General features: G+C 45.4%; 1 protein-coding gene across 2 annotated transcripts in view; it reads right to left on the reverse strand.

Annotated features, from left to right (window-relative positions):
- The window catches only part of ENPEP (glutamyl aminopeptidase), a 114,475-nt gene that overhangs the window by 43,482 nt on the left and 48,742 nt on the right, over nucleotides 1–22,251 (reverse strand). For both annotated transcript variants that reach the window (XM_030190855.1, XM_030190854.1), the window contains exons 7-10: nucleotides 13,783–13,917; nucleotides 11,008–11,073; nucleotides 9,433–9,498; nucleotides 9,192–9,343 (exon numbers count right to left, since the gene is read on the reverse strand). In XM_030190855.1, coding sequence (XP_030046715.1) covers nucleotides 9,192–9,343; nucleotides 9,433–9,498; nucleotides 11,008–11,073; nucleotides 13,783–13,917 — 419 coding nt within the window. The remainder of the gene's footprint in view (nucleotides 1–9,191; nucleotides 9,344–9,432; nucleotides 9,499–11,007; nucleotides 11,074–13,782; nucleotides 13,918–22,251) is intronic.

Below are 22,251 nucleotides of genomic sequence, written 5' to 3' on the forward strand. Positions count from 1 at the left end.
GAGCCTAAGGCTTACAAAGTTCCATAGGTTACTATCCAGCTCATTTTCAAAAGAGAAAGGTGCCCATATTCCGACCCAAATTGGGAGATGGGCGCCTTTTTCCCGTGGGCGCCCAAATCGGTACAATCGAAAGCCGATTTTGGGCGCCTCCAACTGCAGTCCGTTGCGGGAACAAAGTTGGCGGGGGCGTATCGGAGGCGTGGTGAAGATGGGACTGGGGCGTGTTTATCGGCCGAGGAGAGATGGGCGCCCTTGGGCGATAATGGAAAAAAGAAGGGCGTTTTTAGCGAGAATTTAGGTCACTTTTTTTTTACCCTTTTTTTCACGAACAAGTCCCAAAAAAGTGCCCTAAATGACCAGATGACCACCGGAGGGAATCGGGGATGACCTCCCCTGACTCCCCCAGTGGTCACTAACCTCCTCCCACCAAAAAAAAAAAAACAACTTTAAACACTTTTTTTGCCAGCCTGTATGCGAGCCTCAAATGTCATACCCAGCTCCATCACAGCAGTATGCAGGTCCCTGGAGCAGTTTTTAGTGGGTGCAGTGCACTTCAGGCAGGTGGACCCAGGCCCATACCCCCCCTACCTGTTACACTTGTGGTGGTAAATGGGAGCCCTCTACACCCCTCCCCCAAAACCCACTGTACCCACATGTAGGTGCCCCCCTTCACCCATAAGTGCTACGGTAATGGTGTAGAGTTGTGGGGAGTGGGTTTTGGGGGGGGGGGTTGGGGGGTCTCAGCACCCAAGATAAGGGAGCTATGGACCTGGGAGGTAATTTAATGGTTTTTTTTTTTTTTTTTTTTTTTTAGAAGTGCCCCCTAGGGTGCCCGGTTGGTGTATTGGCATGTGAGGGGGACCAGTGCACTACGAAACCTGGCCCCTCCCACAACCCAATGCCTTAGATTTGTTCGTTTTTGAGAGGGGCGCCTTTGGTTTCCATTATCGCTGAAAACCAAGGGCGCCCATCTCAAACCCGCCCAAATCCTAGGCATTTGGCCGGTTCCAACCGCATTTTCTACAGAAAAGATGGCCGCCCATCTTTTTCGAAAATACTGTTTGGACCACCCCTTCTCGTAGACGTTCCTGGAGATGGGCGCCCTCTTCCGATTATGCCCCTCCACGTAACTTTGTAAGTGCTTTGAAAATACGCCCCTAAATAAACAAAAAATCAATCAATCAGAAGGTACAGATAAAAATGTATAGTGAAAAATACCCCTCCTTACAAACTTCAAATAATATATTTTATCTTCAGACATAGAAGGATTAAAAGATCTGGAAAAAGTGAATTGCAGAAATGCTAAGCGAAACATGGCCCATGTCGGTGAGGGGTCCTAATTTTAAGTCAATCTTTTTTTTTAAATTAAATGCTATCCTAAATCAAAGAATATATTTTATTAAAAGTTAATGAGAATTTATATTATGAACTTTAGTGAAACCGATGACAAAGTTTAGTGAATCATAAGGCTGTGATCCATATGTGAAAAAAGACTCGCCACTGAGGTTTCTGAAGAAATTGGATGTTTATTTGGGCATATAGTATGGAGTGTGGTGCTGAGTTAGAATGGTTATAAATGATTAAATAAACCATATTAGCACTAGGATTTTACATGTGTTTGTTAACTATCCCCGCTATATTTACATTTTTTTCAGACCTATTTGTGAATTTCAAGAGGGCCTGTGTAGATAAGCATGCAAAGTCTGTTTAGCTATGGCATGCAATGCCTGTATAGTGAGAGTATGCTGATCCTGTGGAGTTTATGAGATGCCAATCTCGTGAAGTTATGAAATGCTACTCCCATGAAAAGGCAACATGCCAGTACAATTGAGCACTGGCTTGTTATACCTAAGGCAAGTCAAGCCCCATGCAATCAAGGTATGGTAAGGCCCTCCCCCCGTTTTCTATTTCTGTTGATGGCTCTCTCATTCTCCCTGTCTCCTCAGCTTGAAACCTTGGGGTCATCTTTGACTCTTCTCTCTCCTTCTCTGCTCATATCCAGCAGATCGCCAAGACCTGTCGTTTCTTTCTTTACAACATCCGTAAAATCTGCCCCTTTCTTTCCGAGCACTCTACCAAAACCCTCGTCCACACCCTTGTCACTTCTCGTTTAGACTACTGCAATCTGCTTCTTGCTGGCCTCCCACTTAGTCACCTCTCCCCTCTCCAATCGGTTCAAAACTCTGCTGTCCGTCTCGTCTTCCGCCAGGGTCGCTTTACTCATACTACCCCTCTCCTCAAGTCGCTTCACTGGCTCCCTATCCATTTTCGCATCCTGTTCAAACTTCTTCTACTAACCTACAAATGTACTCTGCTGCTCCCCAGTATCTCTCCACACTCATCCTTCCCTACACCCCTTCCTGTGCACTCCGCTCCATGGATAAATCCTTCTTATCTGTTCCCTTCTCCACTACTGCCAACTCCAGACTTCGCGCCTTCTGTCTCGCTGCACCCTACGCCTGGAATAAACTTACTGAGCCCCTACGTCTTGCCCCATCCTTGGCCACCTTTAAATCTAGACTGAAAGCCCACCTCTTTAACATTGCTTTTGACTCGTAACCACTTGTAACCACTCGCCTCCACCCACCCTCCTCTCCTCCTTCCTGTACACATTAATTGATTTGATTACTTTATTTTTTGTCTATTAGATTGTAAGCTCTTTGAGCAGGGACTGTCTTTCTTCTATGTTTGTGCAGCGCTGCGTACGCCTTGTAGCGCTATAGAAATGCTAAATAGTAGTAGTAGTAGCCATGCAACCTCTATGCTTTTTTAAAATTTCCTTCTTTCTTGGTTAATGTAGGCTGTATTTGAAGACGTATTTCTTTAGAATTTGTATTGTATTTGATTTTGTATGATGTATGTTTTACCTTTTTATTGTAAACTGCCTAGACACAAAAGCATACTGCAGTATGTCAAATTAATTAATCCAATCCAACATATGCCAAGCCAATATCATCAAGGCTTGGCAAGCCTGTATCACTATGAATTGTGTACAGATAAGGCACAGCAAACCCACACATCCAAGGTGCATCAAGGCAGCACCATTAAGCGTGTCCAGTGTGGGCATGTACAGCATGCCACATCTGGTGCTACAGAAGAGTGCATGAGGGAAGCCTAGATGATCTTCAGGATAATAGAATAGCAAAATGTTAGAAGCTTCATTGCGGAGGTAGGGCAGAAGTACAGTATTTTAGTCAATTTTATACCAGTCTGAATCCTCATACGAACCCACAGAATTGGAATCCTTTTTACAAACTCTTCCATCTCCGAAATGGAACTCCAATGATATCAAACACATGCAATTTCCAATTACCTCTCAGGAATTTATGAAGGCAGTCTCCCAATTAAAAACTAAAAAGGCACCGGGACCTGATGGCTTCTCTTGCGAATTCTATTACCTTTTCCAAAAAGATATCTCCACACACTTACTCTATTTTCAATTGCTTGAATCAAACCCCCCTCTATTACCAATCGCTTTGCAGAAGCAACTACTGCTGTATTACCTAAACCAAATAAAGATCCCACCTTGATTTCCAACTATAGACCAATCTCCTTACTCAATGCAGACTATAAAATTTACGCAAAAATATTATCCAACAGACTTATCAAAATCATATGAAAAATTATTCATTCTAATCAAATTGACTTTATGCCTCACCAACTTATTACTGACAATTCAAGACTTGTTCACCAGCTCTCCATCCTGTCTAAAAGCTCTTTCTTCTCCTGTCATCGCCTTACTCATTGTGTGGAGAAGGCATTTGATAGGGTAGAGTTGGCCTTTTTGTTTAAGGTACTTGATTGGTTTGGGGCTCCAGACTTTTTTACGACTCAAGTTAAATTGTTACATTCTAGTCCAACTTTTCATATTATGGTAAACAACTCACTTTCACTGCCTATTTTATTGGAGAGAGGAACTAGAAAGGGCTGCCCATTCTCACCTCTCCTTTTTAACATCATCCTAGAACCTCTTCTTATTGCAATTAGGGTGGCTACAGACATTAAAGGTATTATATGTTGGGAGACTCTGAGATAAAAATTTCTACTTATACAGATAATGTGATGGTTATACCTCTCAAATTCTAATTTGTCGCTGAATGCTCTATTTAAGCTTATATCAACATACATACATCAGTTGCTTTTTTGCAGGAAACGCATCTAGATGCTAAGGAACATTCTAAACTTCATAGGTGGTGGGTGGGGACATCTTATGCCTCGCATGCAGTGGTCATTCTTCTATGCATATATAATCGTTGAAACTGCTGACACAGTAGTATTGAATGGACGTTTTGTAGCAATTAAAGTTACTGCAGCAATTAGTGACTTCATATCAAGTTCGAAGGTTTTTTTTGGCCAATGATGAACAGAGGATCATTCATGATCCGTTTAAGCTCCAGTAGATTGTGAGGCCATTTTTTCCTTCGTTACATGCAGTTTTTTTCTCTGTTATATGCAGTAATTTACTATAAGTGCATTTAAGTACATTTTCATCACAGTGAAGATATTGTTTGTTTAAATCCAGCACTTCCTTCTTGCTACATGGGCGTTGGCAGTGTTCTTGCATCAAATCTTTCTGGGCAAACTGGTCTGATACAATCAATAAGTATTAGAGCACCCCCTTTTGTTTTCATTCGAAGTGTTAGCCCTTTTAGATATAGCCTTCTAGGAGGGAAAAGGGGAACTTCTCTTCATATGACAGGTATATATCTTGGGGAATAAGTGCATTCTCTATCACTGGTTGGGAGATCAAGGCCCCAGTTTTGGTACTGGAAAAATAAATTTCACGAGTTAATGGTGTGGGAATCATATGGAGCCCAAGGTCATCCTAAGAGACAGAAAACATTTTTGCTCATCTGGGGGCCCTATTTATTTCCCATAAGGCTCGCAGTCATATTTTGAATTGTCTTGAGTGTTAAGTGAGAGCTAGTGCTCAGTATACCAGCCATTTACGGGGGGGGGGGGGGGGGGGGTCTCGTTTTTGGTCCGTTGAGTTGACTGGGGCCCTTCAGAATCCCAGATCCTGGTTAACCGTGGTGATTTGGCTTTATTATTGGGGAGCGGGGTACCATGATGCGGTAGTCTAAGTTTATTGGAAAAACAAAAAACAACTTTTGGAACGTGTCTGAGGTTGTTGGATCTGAATTTCACGTTGGAATTACTGCATTTCTCCTGTACTTGTTGATTGTACCACTTGGTTTGTCATCAATAAAAATGTATTAAAAACTAAAGGATTTAAGATTCAGGCTAAAAGGATGATGAAGAAGTTGTTATGTAGGGGTTATCCATCTACAGTGGTAAGAAGAGCTTACAAGAGGGCAAGATATTATAATAAAGATTTGCTGCTAGAAAAAAAAAAGTGTAGAAAAACCTGTAGATAACACTGTGTGTTTTAAGATTTTCTTCTCAGGGTTCTCATGTGGCATTTTGAAAAAGAATTGGGGAATAGTGCAATTAAATCCTTTACTTCAACAATCACAATTACAGATTGGTATCACTAGAGAGAACAGTTTGAAGGACATTTTGAGTACCACGTTCTTTAAGATGGAATGAAGAATGTTAAAGAAATATGTTTTGCCATTGGGTCATTTTAGATGTATGTCTTGCAACATTTGTGATTTAACATTACAGATCAAGGACTTTCAAAATTTTGTTGATGGGAAAGTTTATGTTTTGAAAGTTTATTAATTGCAAAACTTAGTACATTGCTTATATCATTAAGGGGGTCCTTTTACTAAGGCATGCTAACAGATTAGCACATGCTAAATGATATGATGCACATAAGAATATACCATACATGTCTTATATTCCGCTATATCTCCATAGGATTCATTGCGGATTATAGAAAAAGAGAACATCCCAATAAGATGGAATTACAGAAAATACCAAACCATTTCAAATTACATTGATTCTAAATCTGTAAGCAATAAAGTCGTCAATTCTTTTCTAAAAATAAAATAAGACCAAATAAATCTGATCTGATTTGGCAGATCATTCCAAATTTTTGCTGCCAGATATTGAAAAGAATTATTAAAATTTTTTTAAGTCTAACATCTCTAAAAGTGAGAAATAAAATACTGGTATTAATTCCGGCACCCCGACATAATAGACTTGACAAAATAGCCCCACGAAAAAAGCCAAACAAAACAGCCTTGTAACAAAATGGCCCTTCCCTCAAAATAACCCTTGACAAAATAGCCCCCATAGAAAAAAATAACATCACAAAAAAAAAAGATAAACTACAAGTGAAATCTTCATTGATAAAGGCTCCTACCAGCATTGCATTGTATAAAGCATATATAAATAAACAAAATTCAATAGCTACCAACTGGTATTCATGATCTGTTGCGCTGTTTTAAGGAAACTATTCTTCCATCAATATGCTAATTAAAAAAAAACAACAATATTGCCATCATTGCTCTGCTCAAATGGTGACGGAACCCATGAGGGAGGGAGCGACGCTGGATCTGGTACTCACAAATGGGGATAGTGTGTCAAATGTCCGAGTGGGTGCCCACCTGGGCAGCAGTGACCATCAAACAGTTTGGTTTGATATGACGGCTGAAGTGGAGGGTGGCCACTCAAAACTTAAAGTCCTGGATTTCAAGCATGCTGACTTTAGTAAAATGGGGGAATACCTGAGGAAGGAGCTGATGGGCTGGGAAAACGTACGAGAAGTGGAAGGGCAGTGGTCCAGGCTGAAAGAAACTATAAATAGGGCCACAAACCTTTATGTAAGGAGAGTAAATAAAAGCAAGAGAAAAAGGAAACCGATACGGTTCTCCAAGAAAGTGGCTGAGAAAATAAAAGCTAAAGAGTTGGCGTTCCAGAAATACAGAAAAACTCAAGAAGAGAAACACGGAGAGGAATACCGGATGAAACTGAAGGAAGCCAAGAGAGAGATACATCTGGCAAAAGCGCAAGTGGAAGAACAAATGGCTAGAAAGGTAAGGAGGGGTGACAAAAATTTCTTCAGGTATATTAGTGAAAGGAAAATGACTAAAAAAGGAATTGTGAGACTGAAAGATGCTGTGAACCGCTATGTAAATAATGATGAAGGAAAGGCAAATTTGCTAAATAGATACTTTTGTTCTGTTTTCACTGAAGAAAATCCTGGAGAAGGACCACAATTGACTGGCAAAAGTACATATGAGAGTGGAGTGGATATACCACTGTTCACAGAAGAGAGTGTGTATGAACAACTAAGAAACCTAAAGGTGGACAAAGCCATGGGAACGGACGGGATCCACTCCAGGATATTGAGGGAGCTCAGAGAGGTTTTGGCGGGTCCTCTTAAAGATTTGTTTAATAAATCCTTGGAGACAGGAGAGGTTCCATGCGATTGGAGAACGGCAGAGGTGGTCCCTCTTCACAAAAGTGGTGATAGGGAAGAAGCTGGAAACTACAGACCGGTAAGCCTCACTTCGGTTATTGGAAAAGTAATGGAAGCGATGCTGAAGGAAAGGATAGTGAATTTCCTGGAAGCCAATAAGTTGCAAGATCCAAAACAACATGGTTTTACCAAAGGGAAATCGTGTCAAACGAATCTCATTGAATTCTTTGACTGGGTGACTGGAGAATTGAATCAAGGACGTGCTATAGACGTAATCTACTTAGATTTCAGCAAAGCTTTTGACACGGTTCCCCACATGAGGCTCTTGAATAAACTGGACAGGCTGAAGATAGGACCTGAAGTGGTTAAGTGGATTAGGAACTGGTTGACGGACAGAAGCCAGAGGGTGGTGGTTAATGGAATGCGCTTGGAGGAGGGAAAGGTGAGTAGTGGAGTGCCTCAGGGATCGGCGCTGGGGCCGATTCTGTTCAATGTATTTGTGAGTGACATTGCCGAAGGGTTAGAAGGTAAAGTTTGCCTTTTGCAGACGATACTAAGATTTGAAACAGAGTGGACACCAGGGAGGGAGTGGAAAACATGAAGAAGGATCTGCAGAAGCTAGAAGAATGGTCTAAGGTTTGGCAATTAAAATTCAATGCGAAGAAATGCAAAGTAATGCACTTAGGGAGTAGAAATCCACGGGAGACATATGTGTTAGGCAGGGAGAGTCTGATAGGTACGGACGGGGAGAGGGATCTTGGGGTGATAGTATCTGAGGATCTGACGGCGACGAAACAGTGTGACAAGGCAGTGGGCGTAGCCAGACGGTTGCTAGGCTGTATAGAGAGAAGTGTGACCAGCAGAAGAAAAGAGGGTATAATGCCCCTGTATAAGTCATTGGTGAGGCCCCACCTGGAGTATTGTGTTCAGGTTTGGAGGCCATACCTAGTTAAGGATGTAAAAAGAATTGAAGCGGTGCAAAGAAAAGCTACGAGAATGGTATGGGATTTGCGTTACAAGACAAATGAGGAGAGACTTGCTGACCTGAACATGTATACCCTGGAGGAAAGGAGAAACAGGGGTGATATGACACAGACTTTCAAATATTTGAAAGGTATTAATCCGCAAACGAACCTTTTCCGTAGATGGGAAGGCGGTAGAACTAGAGGACATGATATGAGATTGAAGGGGGGCAAACTCACGAAAAATGTCAGGAACTATTTTTTCACGGAGAGAGTGGTAGATACTTGGAATGCCCTCCCGCGGGAGGTGGTGGAGATGAAAATGGTAGCGGAATTCAAGCATGCGTGGGATAAACAAAGGAATCCTGTTCAGAAGGAATGGATCCTCAGAAGCTTAGCCGAGATTGGGAGGCGGGGCTAGTGCTGGGCAAGACTTCTACAGTCTGTGCCCTGAAAATGGCTGATACAAATCAAGGTAAGGTATAGACAAGTAGCAGCACATATGAGTTTATCTTGTTGGGCAGACTAGATGGACCGTGCAGGAGTAACAGGGACTGCAGACAGGTACAAAAAATATGTTCGGGCCAGGGTGCAAAACCTAGGAGTCAGGTCAGATATTTTAGGTGCCATGACAATCTGGCTCCTGGGGTCTTAACTTGTACAGCGCTGCGTAACCCTTGTAGCGCTATAGAAATGCTAAGTAGTAGTAGTAGTAATTTGTCAAGCCCTGCTCTAGTGGTTGGTGGAGACCAGCTTATCTTTAGATATCAAAAGCAAGACTTTTTTTTATTCCCCATCACAAGCAATTGCATATTGATTTCTTGCTAGTTTCTAGTAGATTAATATGGCAGTCTTTATATATTCTTTTCATAGGTATCGTCAATAAAAGTGAGACTTACTTCAGGTCAGAAGGAGGTTGAGAAGAGTTTGCATTGGGGTCCAACAGGAAACGTTTCTGAGTGACTTTGAATTTTGATTCCACATTTAGAACAGGATAACCCATCTGCCTGGTCCAGGTGTCCATGACATCTTTCACTGGTTTATCACTTACCTAAACATAGCAGTTTGCCACATTCAGAGAGTTTAAAAAAAAAATCCATCCCCTCAACCAGACTAAGGCAAGAGTGCTCTAATGCATACCATTCTCATGGATTCCCAGAAATCATCAGTTCGGGCATTTCTGAATTCAAACACCTTCAGGTACGTCTAACAAAGCAAAACACAATAAAATATTCTGAATTTCTTGGCAGAACAGTTATTCCACAGTGGAACAGGGTAAGGTTGTAGTTGTTTCACATGCTACAGGAGTACCAGCATTCATTTGCAACAGAACTCATTTGCCATCACAATGGAACAAAGTTCTTCTTGGCTAATAATTAATGTGCTTTTTGGTAGTAGCTGCAAAAAGGACAAGACCACCCTATTTGTCCTGGACAGGTTTTTTTTCCTGTTTTTGAGACAAAAGTGCCTCACCGCAAACTAATCATTTGAAATTAGAATATAACTAAATCTGAGTGGGTGGCACACCTAGAACAGGTATATTTTATAAAACAGCATTGAATTTCATTTTCTGAATTAATTTAATTTATGTTAATCAGCCCATGTTTACACATCTAGTTAGATCTTCATTGTATCACCAGAATTATGGGTCTAAGGGGCCCTTTTTGGGGCCTTTTTACTAAGCTGCAGGAAAAGGGGGCTCTGCACTAGTAGTGGCAGCCAATTTAGCCGTGCGCTAGAGCCCATTTTACTACAGTGGGTAAAAAGGCCAAAAAAAAAAAAAGAAGTGGTCATGCAGTAAGTTCGCACTTGCCACATGGCCATTTCAGGGGAAGCACTTACCACCACCCACTGTGGTGGTAGGGGCTCCCGCGTTAACCCGGTGCTGGGCCAGCGGTAGTTCCAGGTTGCCGCACATGAAGCCTGCGGTGAGCTTCCCACGCTTTAGTAAAAGGGCCCCTAAGAAACTATCAATAGAAAATTTTGAGTTTTAGTCTGGTGAATATCGGGACAAATTTTTTTTTAGAAAAGTTAACAGTGAGTGGTAAATGCATCATTCACCTACTTTTTACTTGTGTATACCCAACACAATTTTATAAGAGCCATTTTCCAAGTGTAGAACATGGTTTGCTCATGGAAAAAGCTTTATAAAATTACCCCTCCCCAAAATGCTCATCTATAAACTGGAACTAAATGAAAAACTCCGAAAATACTCTGAAACGCAAAGCATTAGGACCTTAGTTCAACCTAAGTTGAAATATACTTAGTCAAGAGTATATTTCAATAAACTACTCTATCAAATCTGTTTATTAAAGCATATTAGAATCGCATGTTAATGCATAATTTTAACACAATTGTTATGCTTGAATAAAGGACATAAACCATTTAGTGAATTGTTTCTTACTAATGGCACACTGTATTAACATTGCCATTAATATATACACTGGAACAACATCTCCAAAGTGTAGCTTTTTATATTAGCTTGTTAATATGGCTGCATTGCTGAATTCAAAATCTTATTGAAATGTAATGCACTTTATAAGCACATTGAAAATGTGTACACATTACTCAACAATAACGATCAGAAAAGTGTAACAATGGTAATCTGACATTCGTTAAGCATCTCTGTTAGTGCTAATACACTTTGATGAACTAAATTACTCATATAGATCTCTGTGCTTCATCATTAACAAAGCCAATAAAAAACAGTCATACTTGACAACCTTCCCGAAATGTTTCAGGTGTAATCCAATCTTGAAGCATTCTTAAAATGGATGCGCCCTATGAGAAAAATAGAAAAAGAAAAACTTTAAATGACCAAAACTTAAGGAGTCCTCTTGATTCTGCAGGAAGATGTTAAACTTGGACTGAATTTACCATCCCATATGCATGAAAATGTGGGGAATTCCTTGCTCCATCAAATCCTTTCCATTTAGGTTGTCTGGCATAACCACTGATAACATGAGAAGCAATGGAACAGGGAAGCAGGTATCCTTGCCTGTCCTGCTGCTCTGTTGCCAATGACGGAGATGAAAACACTCCAAACTAATGCTGCAGCGCATAGTGTGTAGCAGTAGGTGGAACTCATATCGTCATGTTCCACAGCAGTAAACACATCCACAAGCACCATTACGCAAAAATGACAACTGTTCAAACACACCTGTAATTCACTTTCAAGTTTTAGGCTCCCTCTATCAAATCAACAAACACTCTAGAAAGATGCTTTTATACTTGATTTCCCAGGACCAATTATGTGATTAGCAATTAGGGCACTGTGCTTTGAAAGCTGAGACTTCCTGTGTTCTTTGTGTTAACAATTTCATTGCGCCATTGTTAGGCCAATTAAACTCTTCATCATGGAATGTGTGTCTTCACCGTACTCTTTTACGTTAATTACTACAAACAGGAAGTAAAGCTGACCTCTTAAGCACACTATCACCATCTTGGCTTTTTGCTTGACTACGGTTTCTGCTTTTGGTCATCTGTAATATACAGTGGTGGAAATAAGTATTTGATCCCTTGCTGATTTTGTAAGTTTGCCCACTGACAAAGACATGAGCAGCCCATAATTGAAGGGTAGGTTATTGGTAACAGTGAGAGATAGCACATCACAAATTAAATCCGGAAAATCACATTGTGGAAAGTATATGAATTTATTTGCATTCTGCAGAGGGAAATAAGTATTTGATCCCCCACCAACCAGTAAGAGATCTGGCCCCTACAGACCAGGTAGATGCTCCAAATCAACTCGTTACCTGCATGACAGACAGCTGTCGGCAATGGTCACCTGTATGAAAGACACCTGTCCACAGACTCAGTGAATCAGTCAGACTCTAACCTCTACAAAATGGCCAAGAGCAAGGAGCTGTCTAAGGATGTCAGGGACAAGATCATACACCTGCACAAGGCTGGAATGGGCTACAAAACCATCAGTAAGACGCTGGGCGAGAAGGAGACAACTGTTGGTGCCATAGTAAGAAAATGGAAGAAGTACAAAATGACTGTCAATCGACAAAGATCTGGGGCTCCACGCAAAATCTCACCTCGTGGGGTATCCTTGATCATGAGGAAGGTTAGAAATCAGCCTACAACTACAAGGGGGGAACTTGTCAATGATCTCAAGGCAGCTGGGACCACTGTCACCACGAAAACCATTGGTAACACATTACGACATAACGGATTGCAATCCTGCAGTGCCCGCAAGGTCCCCCTGCTCCGGAAGGCACATGTGACGGCCCGTCTGAAGTTTGCCAGTGAACACCTGGATGATGCCGAGAGTGATTGGGAGAAGGTGCTGTGGTCAGATGAGACAAAAATTGAGCTCTTTGGCATGAACTCAACTCGCCGTGTTTGGAGGAAGAGAAATGCTGCCTATGACCCAAAGAACACCGTCCCCACTGTCAAGCATGGAGGTGGAAATGTTATGTTTTGGGGGTGTTTCTCTGCTAAGGGCACAGGACTACTTCACCGCATCAATGGGAGAATGGATGGGGCCATGTACCGTACAATTCTGAGTGACAACCTCCTTCCCTCCGCCAGGGCCTTAAAAATGGGTCGTGGCTGGGTCTTCCAGCACGACAATGACCCAAAACATACAGCCAAGGCAACAAAGGAGTGGCTCAGGAAGAAGCACATTAGGGTCATGGAGTGGCCTAGCCAGTCACCAGACCTTAATCCCATTGAAAACTTATGGAGGGAGCTGAAGCTGCGAGTTGCCAAGCGACAGCCCAGAACTCTTAATGATTTAGAGATGATCTGCAAAGAGGAGTGGACCAAAATTCCTCCTGACATGTGTGCAAACCTCATCATCAACTACAGAAGACGTCTGACCGCTGTGCTTGCCAGCAAGGGTTTTGCCACCAAGTATTAGGTCTTGTTTGCCAGAGGGATTAAATACTTATTTCCCTCTGCAGAATGCAAATAAATTCATATACTTTCCACAATGTGATTTTCCGGATTTAATTTGTGATGTGCTATCTCTCACTGTTACCAATAACCTACCCTTCAATTATGGGCTGCTCATGTCTTTGTCAGTGGGCAAACTTACAAAATCAGCAAGGGATCAAATACTTATTTCCACCACTGTATATCAAATCAAAACTGTATTATTTGTCTGTGTAGATTATATTATGTATTTAATCTTGTATTTGCGGTGTTCTCCTGTATACTAATCATGAGTTATACTGTTTTTCATCTTATGTAGCCAGTTTGTGGGTTTGCTGTGCTTTCCTGTAATGATTGGAGTTCTAATGTTTGTCCAATTTGTACTTATTGTATTGCTTCTTTTTATAAATTGTAAACCGTTTTGTCTTGCAGTAGCAATAAGATACGGTATATAAATTGATGTAAATAAATAAATAAATAAATAAAATAAATCACTTTTTCTCGTGTCTTTTTGGTCCTACACACTATTTCTTATAGTTTTACACTCTTCAGATTAAAATCTGGAAGGTAACATAACATATCTGAATGACATATGAAGCCACTCACCTTGCTATAGGATATACCATCAAACACAGAGGTTATTTCAGGTGGCGTTGACACACCTACAACAATAGGGTGGGAAGACTGCAAAGCATCGTCCTTCATCACAGGCAACACATCATCAAGTAAAGCCTGATCAAGCTGAAATATGAAGAGATCAAATTATGCTAGACATAAAAACCAGTGCTCAGTTGTACAGCCTAAAGCATATGTACACATTTCATATTTCTATACTGGAACTGTCTTAAAGGTGCTTTTATAACCGTTTTGAACCTTCTGTGCCAGTGACTTAACCCAATCAATTTGGTTACATAGCATCTGGTGACTCAGACTGTGTGCCTCTGGAGGAGGGGCAATTGTGTACATCTGTGTGGTAAAAGGAAAAAAAAAAAGAACACTTGGCTTACCTTGAGAGCTGTCTGAGCTAAGACAGGCATTTTCAGAATTGGTTTGATTGTAAACTGATGTGACCTGTGTCATATTCTTAACATCTACCTGATAAACTACTGACTTTCCCTCCTTCTATTCTATCCTATTAAAAAAGAATAGACCTGTCTTTTCACTTGCAGAGGGTCTGACTCTATAGTCCCAACCACCCCTAGGTGCATTTCCTTTATATAGGACCCCTTTACATAGGACAATCAAGGGAGAAGTATCTTCATAACACCCTAATTGGTCAATCATATTCCTTGTTATCCCCTATCACAGTTCACCTTTTCACACTAGTGAATCACATCAACATAACTTTCATTCAGTGTAATACATGTTCTGCTTTAACCCTAAGGCAAACTAACTGGAACCTTACGAGATTTTCCTGTCTCCAAGTATCAGGTTTGAAAGATGAGATCAACAAACTCAAGAAGGAACTGGCTACAATTAAAGAAGCATCCAGGATTACTCAATTCCCAGCCAATTTACGACCACCATTGCCACAGAAAATGAAACAACAGAGGAAAAGATGGGTCACAATAGGCTCTGGTAGAGTAAGAACTGTGACACAGAAGTACTCGCCCTCTCAACTTTTGCCCGTCTAATTCTTTTCCTGCATTGCATTATAATGATGCTGAAAAAGAAGTACTGAGATGGAACCAGAGGTAATGAAGGTAGCACAACCCAAGAAACATCCCCCAGACAATGACAGATTGGTGAAAGCAGAAAATTCTTACTGCTAGGAGACTCCATTATCAGAGGCATTAACTTACGAACACAGTTTAAGGGTTCCAGCCTAGTGAAATGCCTTCCAGGATCCTCAGCTACCGACCAAATACTGAACGTGATCTGAGAAGAGAGCAAGGCTTCAAATACTGTGTTGTAATTTACCTGGGGGCAAATGACCTGGCTAACAATATAGCAAGTTTACAACACAGAGAGCGTTCCAGAAGCTTGGGGAGTGACTGAAATCTTTGGTTCGGACTGTGGCTTTTTCTGAAGTAATTCCTACATGAGGGAAGGGAGAGGAAAAACTATGCAAAACAGTGGAATTCAATAAGTGGCTTAAGTCTTTGTGTAAAGAAGGTGGATTTAGATACATAGGAGCATGGGGGTAATATCTGAAAAAATAACAAGTTGTATTGTAAAGCGAATGCTACATACCTGTAGAAGGTATTCTCCGAGGACAGCAGGCTGATTGTTCTCACTGATGGGTGACGTCCACGGCAGCCCCTCCAATCGGAATCTTCACTAGCAAAGTCCTTTGCTAGCCCTCGCGCGCCCGCGCGCACCGCGCATGCGCGGCCGTCTTCCCGCCCGAAACCGGCTCGAGCCGGCCAGTCTCATATGTAGTAAGACAAGAGAAGGGAAGACACAACTCCAAAGGGGAGGCGGGCGGGTTTGTGAGAACAATCAGCCTGCTGTCCTCGGAGAATACCTTCTACAGGTATGTAGCATTCGCTTTCTCCGAGGACAAGCAGGCTGCTTGTTCTCACTGATGGGGTATCCCTAGCCCCCAGGCTCACTCAAAACAACAACCATGATCAATTGGGCCTCGCAACGGCGAGGACATAACTGAGATTGACCTAAAAAATTTACCAACTAACTGAGAGTGCAGCCTGGAACAGAACAAACAGGGCCCTCGGGGGGTGGAGTTGGATCCTAAAGCCCAAACAGGTTCTGAAGAACTGACTGCCCGAACCGACTGTCGCGTCGGGTATCCTGCTGCAGGCAGTAATGAGATGTGAATGTGTGGACAGATGACCACGTCGCAGCTTTGCAAATTTCTTCAATAGAGGCTGACTTCAAGTGGGCTACCGACGCAGCCATGGCTCTGACATTATGAGCCGTGACATGACCCTCAAGAGCCAGCCCAGCCTGGGCGTAAGTGAAGGAAATGCAATCTGCTAGCCAATTGGATATGGTGCGTTTCCCCACAGCCACTCCCCTCCTGTTGGGATCAAAAGAAACAAACAATTGGGCGGACTGTCTGTTGGGCTGTGTCCGCTCCAGGTAGAAGGCCAATGCTCTCTTGCAGTCCAATGTGTGCAGCTGACGTTCAGCAGGGCAGGAATGAGGACGGGGAAAGAATGTTGGCAAGACAATTGACTGGTTCAGATGGAACTCCGACATGACCTTTGGCAGGAACTTAGGGTGAGTGCGGAGGACTACTCTGTTATGATGAAATTTGGTGTAAGGGGCCTGGGCTACCAGGGCCTGAAGCTCACTGACTCTACGAGCTGAAGTAACTGCCACCAAGAAAATGACCTTCCAGGTCAAGTACTTCAGATGGCAGGAGTTCAGTGGCTCAAAAGGAGGTTTCATCAGCTGGGTGAGAACGACATTGAGATCCCATGACACTGTAGGAGGCTTGACAGGGGGCTTTGACAAAAGCAAACCTCTCATGAAGCGAACAACTAAAGGCTGTCCTGAGATCGGCTTACCTTCCACATGGTAATGGTATGCACTGATTGCACTAAGGTGAACCCTTACAGAGTTGGTCTTGAGACCAGACTCAGACAAGTGCAGAAGGTATTCCAGCAGGGTCTGTGTAGGACAAGAGCGAGGATCTAGGGCCTTGCTGTCACACCAGACGGCAAACCTCCTCCATAGAAAGAAGTAACTCCTCTTAGTGGAATCTTTCCTGGAAGCAAGCAAGATGCGGGAGACACCCTCTGACAGACCCAAAGAGGCAAAGTCTACGCTCTCAACATCCAGGCCGTGAGAGCCAGGGACCGGAGGTTGGGATGCAGAAGAGCCCCTTCGTCCTGCGTGATGAGGGTCGGAAAACACTCCAATCTCCACGGTTCTTCGGAGGATAACTCCAGAAGAAGAGAGAACCAGATCTGACGCGGCCAAAAAGGAGCAATCAGAATCATGGTGCCTCGGTCTTGCTTGAGTTTCAACAAAGTCTTCCCCAACAGAGGAATGGGAGGATAAGCATACAGCAGGCCCTCCCCCCAATCCAGGAGGAAGGCATCCGATGCCAGTCTGCCGTGGGCCTGAAGCCTGGAACAGTACTGAGGGACTTTGTGGTTTGCTCGAGATGCAAAGAGATCCACCAAGGGGGTGCCCCACGCTTGGAAGATCTGGCGCACCACTCGGGAGTTGAGCGACCACTCGTGAGGTTGCATAATCCTGCTCAGTCTGTCGGCCAGACTGTTGTTTACGCCTGCCAGATATGTGGCTTGGAGCACCATGCCGTGCCGGCGAGCCCAGAGCCACATGCTGACGGCTTCCTGACACAGGGGGCGAGATCCGGTGCCCCCCTGCTTGTTGACATAGTACATGGCAACCTGGTTGTCTGTCTGAATTTGGATAATTTGGTGGGACAGCCGATCTCTGAAAGCCTTCAGAGCGTTCCAGATCGCTCGCAACTCCAGAAGATTGATCTGTAGATCGCGTTCCTGGAGGGACCAGCTTCCTTGGGTGTGAAGCCCATCGACATGAGCTCCCCACCCCAGGAGAGACGCATCCGTGGTCAGCACTTTTTGTGGCTGAGGAATTTGGAAAGGACGTCCCAGAGTCAAATTGGACCAAATCGTCCACCAATACAGGGATTCGAGAAAACTCGTGGACAGGTGGATCACGTCTTCTAGATCCCCAGCAGCCTGAAACCACTGGGAAGCTAGGGTCCATTGAGCAGATCTCATGTGAAGGCGGGCCATGGGAGTCACATGAACTGTGGAGGCCATGTGGCCCAGCAATCTCAACATCTGCTGAGCTGTGATCTGCTGGGACGCTCGCACCCGCGAGACGAGGGACAACAGGTTGTTGGCTCTCGCCTCTGGGAGATAGGTGCGAGCCGTCCGAGAATCCAGCAGAGCTCCTATGAATTCGAGTCTCTGTGCTGGGAGAAGATGGGACTTTGGGTAATTTATCACAAACCCCAGTAGCTCCAGGAGGCGAATAGTCATCTGCATGGACTGCAGGGCTCCTGCCTCGGACGTGTTCTTCACCAGCCAATCGTCGAGATATGGGAACACGTGCACCCCCAGCCTGCGAAGTGCTGCTGCTACTACAGCTAAGCACTTTGTGAACACCCTGGGCGCAGAGGCGAGCCCAAAGGGTAGCACACAGTACTGGAAGTGACGTGTGCCCAGCAGAAATCGCAGATACTGTCTGTGAGCTGGCAGTATCGGGATGTGTGTGTAGGCATCCTTCAAGTCCAGAGAGCATAGCCAATCGTTTTCCTGAATCATGGGAAGTAGGGTGCCCAGGGGAAGCATCCTGAACTTTTCTTTGACCAGATATTTGTTCAGGGCCCTTAGGTCTAGGATGGGACGCATCCCCCCTGTTTTCTTTTCCACAAGGAAGTACCTGGAATAGAATCCCAGCCCTTCTTGCCCAGATGGCACGGGCTCGACCGCATTGGCGCTGAGAAGGGCGGAGAGTTCCTCTGCAAGTACCTGCCTGTGCTGGAAGCTGTAAGACTGAGCTCCCGGTGGACAATTTGGAGGTTTGAGGCCAAATTGAGGGTGTATCCTTGCCGGACTATTTGGAGAACCCACTGATCGGAGGTTATGAGAGGCCACCTTTGGTGAAAAGCTTTCAACCTCCCTCCGACTGGCAGGTCGCCCGGCACTGACACTTGGATGGCGGCTATGCTCTGCTGGAGCCAGTCAAAAGCTCGCCCCTTGCTTTTGCTGGGGAGCCGAGGGGCCTTGCTGAGTCACACGCTGCTGACGAGAGCGAGCGCGCTGGGGCTTAGCCTGGGCCGCAGGCTGTCGAGAAGGAGGATTGTACCTACGCTTGCCAGAAGAGTAGGGAACAGTCTTCCTTCCCCCGAAAAATCGTCTACCTGTAGAGGTAGAAGCTGAAGGCTGCCGGCGGGAGAACTTGTCGAATGCGGTATCCCACTGGTGGAGCTGCTCTACCACCTGTTCGACTTTCTCTCCAAAAATATTATCCGCACGGCAAGGCGAGTCCGCAATCCGCTGCTGGATTCTATTCTCCAGGTCGGAGGCACGCAGCCATGAGAGCCTGCGCATCACCACACCTTGAGCAGCGGCCCTGGACGCAACATCAAAGGTGTCATACACCCCTCTGGCCAGGAATTTTCTGCACGCCTTCAGCTGCCTGACCACCTCCTGAAAAGGCTTGGCTTGCTCAGGGGGGAGAACATCAACCAAGCCCGCCAACTGCCGCACATTGTTCCGCATGTGTATGCTCGTGTAGAGCTGGTACGACTGAATTTTGGCCACGAGCATAGAAGAATGGTAGGCCTTCCTCCCAAAGGAGTCTAAGGTTCTAGAGTCCTTGCCCGGGGGCGCCGAAGCATGCTCCCTAGAACTCTTAGCCTTCTTTAGGGCCAGATCCACAACTCCAGAATCATGAGGCAACTGGGTGCGCATCAGATCTGGGTCCCCATGGATCCGGTACTGGGACTCGATCTTCTTGGGGATGTGGGGATTAGTTAAGGGTTTTGTCCAGTTCGCAAGCAATGTCTTTTTTAGGACATGATGCAAGGGAACAGTGGACGCTTCCTTAGGTGGAGAAGGATAGTCCAGGAGCTCAAACATTTCAGCCCTGGGCTCGTCCTCCACAACCACCGGGAAGGGGATGGCCGTAGACATCTCCCGGACAAAGGAAGCGAAAGACAGACTCTCAGGAAAAGAAAGCTGTCTTTCAGGAGAGGGAGTGGGATCGGAAGGAAGACCCTCAGACTCCTCGTCAGAGAAATATCTGGGGTCTTCTTCCTCTTCCCACGAGGCCTCACCCTCTGTGTCAGACACAAGTTCACGGACCTGTGTCTGCAACCGTGCCCGACTCGACTCCGTGGAGCCACGTCCACGATGGGGGCGTCGAGAGGTAGACTCCCTCGCCCGCATCGGCGAAGCTCCCTCCGCCGACGTAGTCGGGGAGCCTTCCTGGGAGGCGACGGCAGCCGGCACCGCACACGGTACCGACGCCGGAGACCTCACCTCGGGCGATGGGCCAGCCGGCGCCACGCTCGACGGTACCGGTGGCGCAAGCACCGCCGGTACCGGAGGGGTAGGGCGCAACAGCTCTCCCAGGATCTCTGGGAGAACGGCCCGGAGGCTCTCGTTTAGAGCGGCTGCAGAGAAAGGCATGGAAGTCGATACAGGCGTCGACGTCAGAACCTGTTCCGGGCGAGGAGGCTGTTCCGGGCTGTCCAGAGTGGAGCGCATCGACACCTCCTGAACAGAGGGTGAGCGGTCCTCTCGGTGCCGATGCCTGCTGGGTGCCGACTCCCTCGGCGACCCAGAGCTCTTGGTACCGACACGGGAAAGGGACCGGTGACGATGCTTCTTCGACTTCTTGGAACGAAGCATGTCACCGGAGCTTCCCGGTACCGACGAGGAGGACGTAGAATCCAGCCGTCGCTTCCTCGGGGCCGAGGCCGAAGGGGGTCGGTCTCGGGGGGGGCTGTACCGCAGGAGCCCTCAGGGTAGGGGGAGACCCACCCGAAGGCTCACCGCCACCAGCAGGGGAATGGACAGCCCTCACCTGCACTCCTGACGATGCACCACCGTCCGACGACATCAGCAGACGAGGTCCCGGTACCACCGATGTCGATGCAGCTATCCGATGTCTCGGCGCCGATGCAGAGGGCCGATGCCTCGATGCACTCGATGCACTGGCGGCCGAGGATGAAACTCTGGACGCTGAAGACGTCGATGCACACGATACCCCCAGTGCCGATGCCGACGAAGAGCCCGAGAACAAAACGTTCCACTGGGCCAATCTCGGTACCTGAGTCCGCCTTTGTAAGAGGGAACACAGACTACAGGCCTGAGGGCGGTGCTCGGCCCCCAGACACTGAAGACACGACGCGTGCCTGTCAGTGAGCGAGATTACCCGGGCGCACTGGGTGCACTTCTTGAAGCCGCTGGAAGGCTTCGATGTCATGGGCGGAAAAATCACGCCGGCTAAATCAAAATCCGAAATGACCAAAACTTTGAGGGAGAAAAATCTCGACCGAGGCCGAAAAGAGGCCTACCCCGACGACGAAAGAAAACTTACCGGGGCAAAGACTGAAAATACGGGAAGGGGCAACGAAACCGGAGGGGCTTCCGGAGCACTTCCCGAAGCAATTACTAAAGATTTTCCGAAGAAAAAATACGTCACAGAAAAAAGGACGCGCGAGGTCGACTTTCCGGGGCTCGACACGGCGGAAACACAACCGTACCGAGTGCGGACAAAAGAAGACTGGCCGGCTCGAGCCGGTTTCGGGCGGGAAGACGGCCGCGCATGCGCGGGCGCGTGAGGGCTAGCAAAGGACTTTGCTAGTGAAGATTCCGATTGGAGGGGCTGCCGTGGACGTCACCCATCAGTGAGAACAAGCAGCCTGCTTGTCCTCGGAGAATGATGGGCTACATCTTTCTGTGACAGGAAAAAGGATCCTTGGGGACAAATTCTGAGGGTATGTTTCTAAACATTTAAACTAGAGGGTGGGGGTAACAAAAAAAGAAGGACATTCAGAAAGTCATTCCCAGAATAAACATGATGGCAGAGGGAACGGTCATCTAAATATTGAAACCTCCTAAACTCACAAATGCTCATAGTCTAAGTAAAAAGGTTCAAGGCTTGCAAGCCCTGATGTTTGAAGAAAACTTGGACATTGTTGCTATTACAGAGATGTGGTTCAATGATTCCCAAGAACAGGATGTGACCACACCGTGCTATAATCTTTTTAGGAAATATAGAGAGGGCTGAAGAGGTGGAGGAGTGGCGCTGTATGTGAGACACAATATCAGAGCAGCTGAAATGCGGGGAACCTGGGGAAAGGAAGAAGCTTTATGGATCATCCTGGAAAGAGAAGATGGAACCTGTATCCACACAGGGGTTATCTACAGACCTCCGGCACTAATGGAGAAGCCAGACAAGGATCTGATAGAAGATATTCAAAAGATTGGTATGAAAGGGGAGGTGGTACTGTTGGGAGATTTCAACTTGTCTGATGTGGATTGGAATGTCCCATCGGCAGAATGGTCCATGTCAGATCCAAGAAATAAAAGGAGACCTGGGAGATGACTCAATGACTTCCAGTTGGCAAACTGATGAAAACACAAGCTTTAGTAG

Source organism: Microcaecilia unicolor, chromosome 2 (genome assembly GCF_901765095.1).
Source record: "Microcaecilia unicolor chromosome 2, aMicUni1.1, whole genome shotgun sequence".
Taxonomy (NCBI): Eukaryota; Metazoa; Chordata; class Amphibia; order Gymnophiona; family Siphonopidae; genus Microcaecilia; species Microcaecilia unicolor.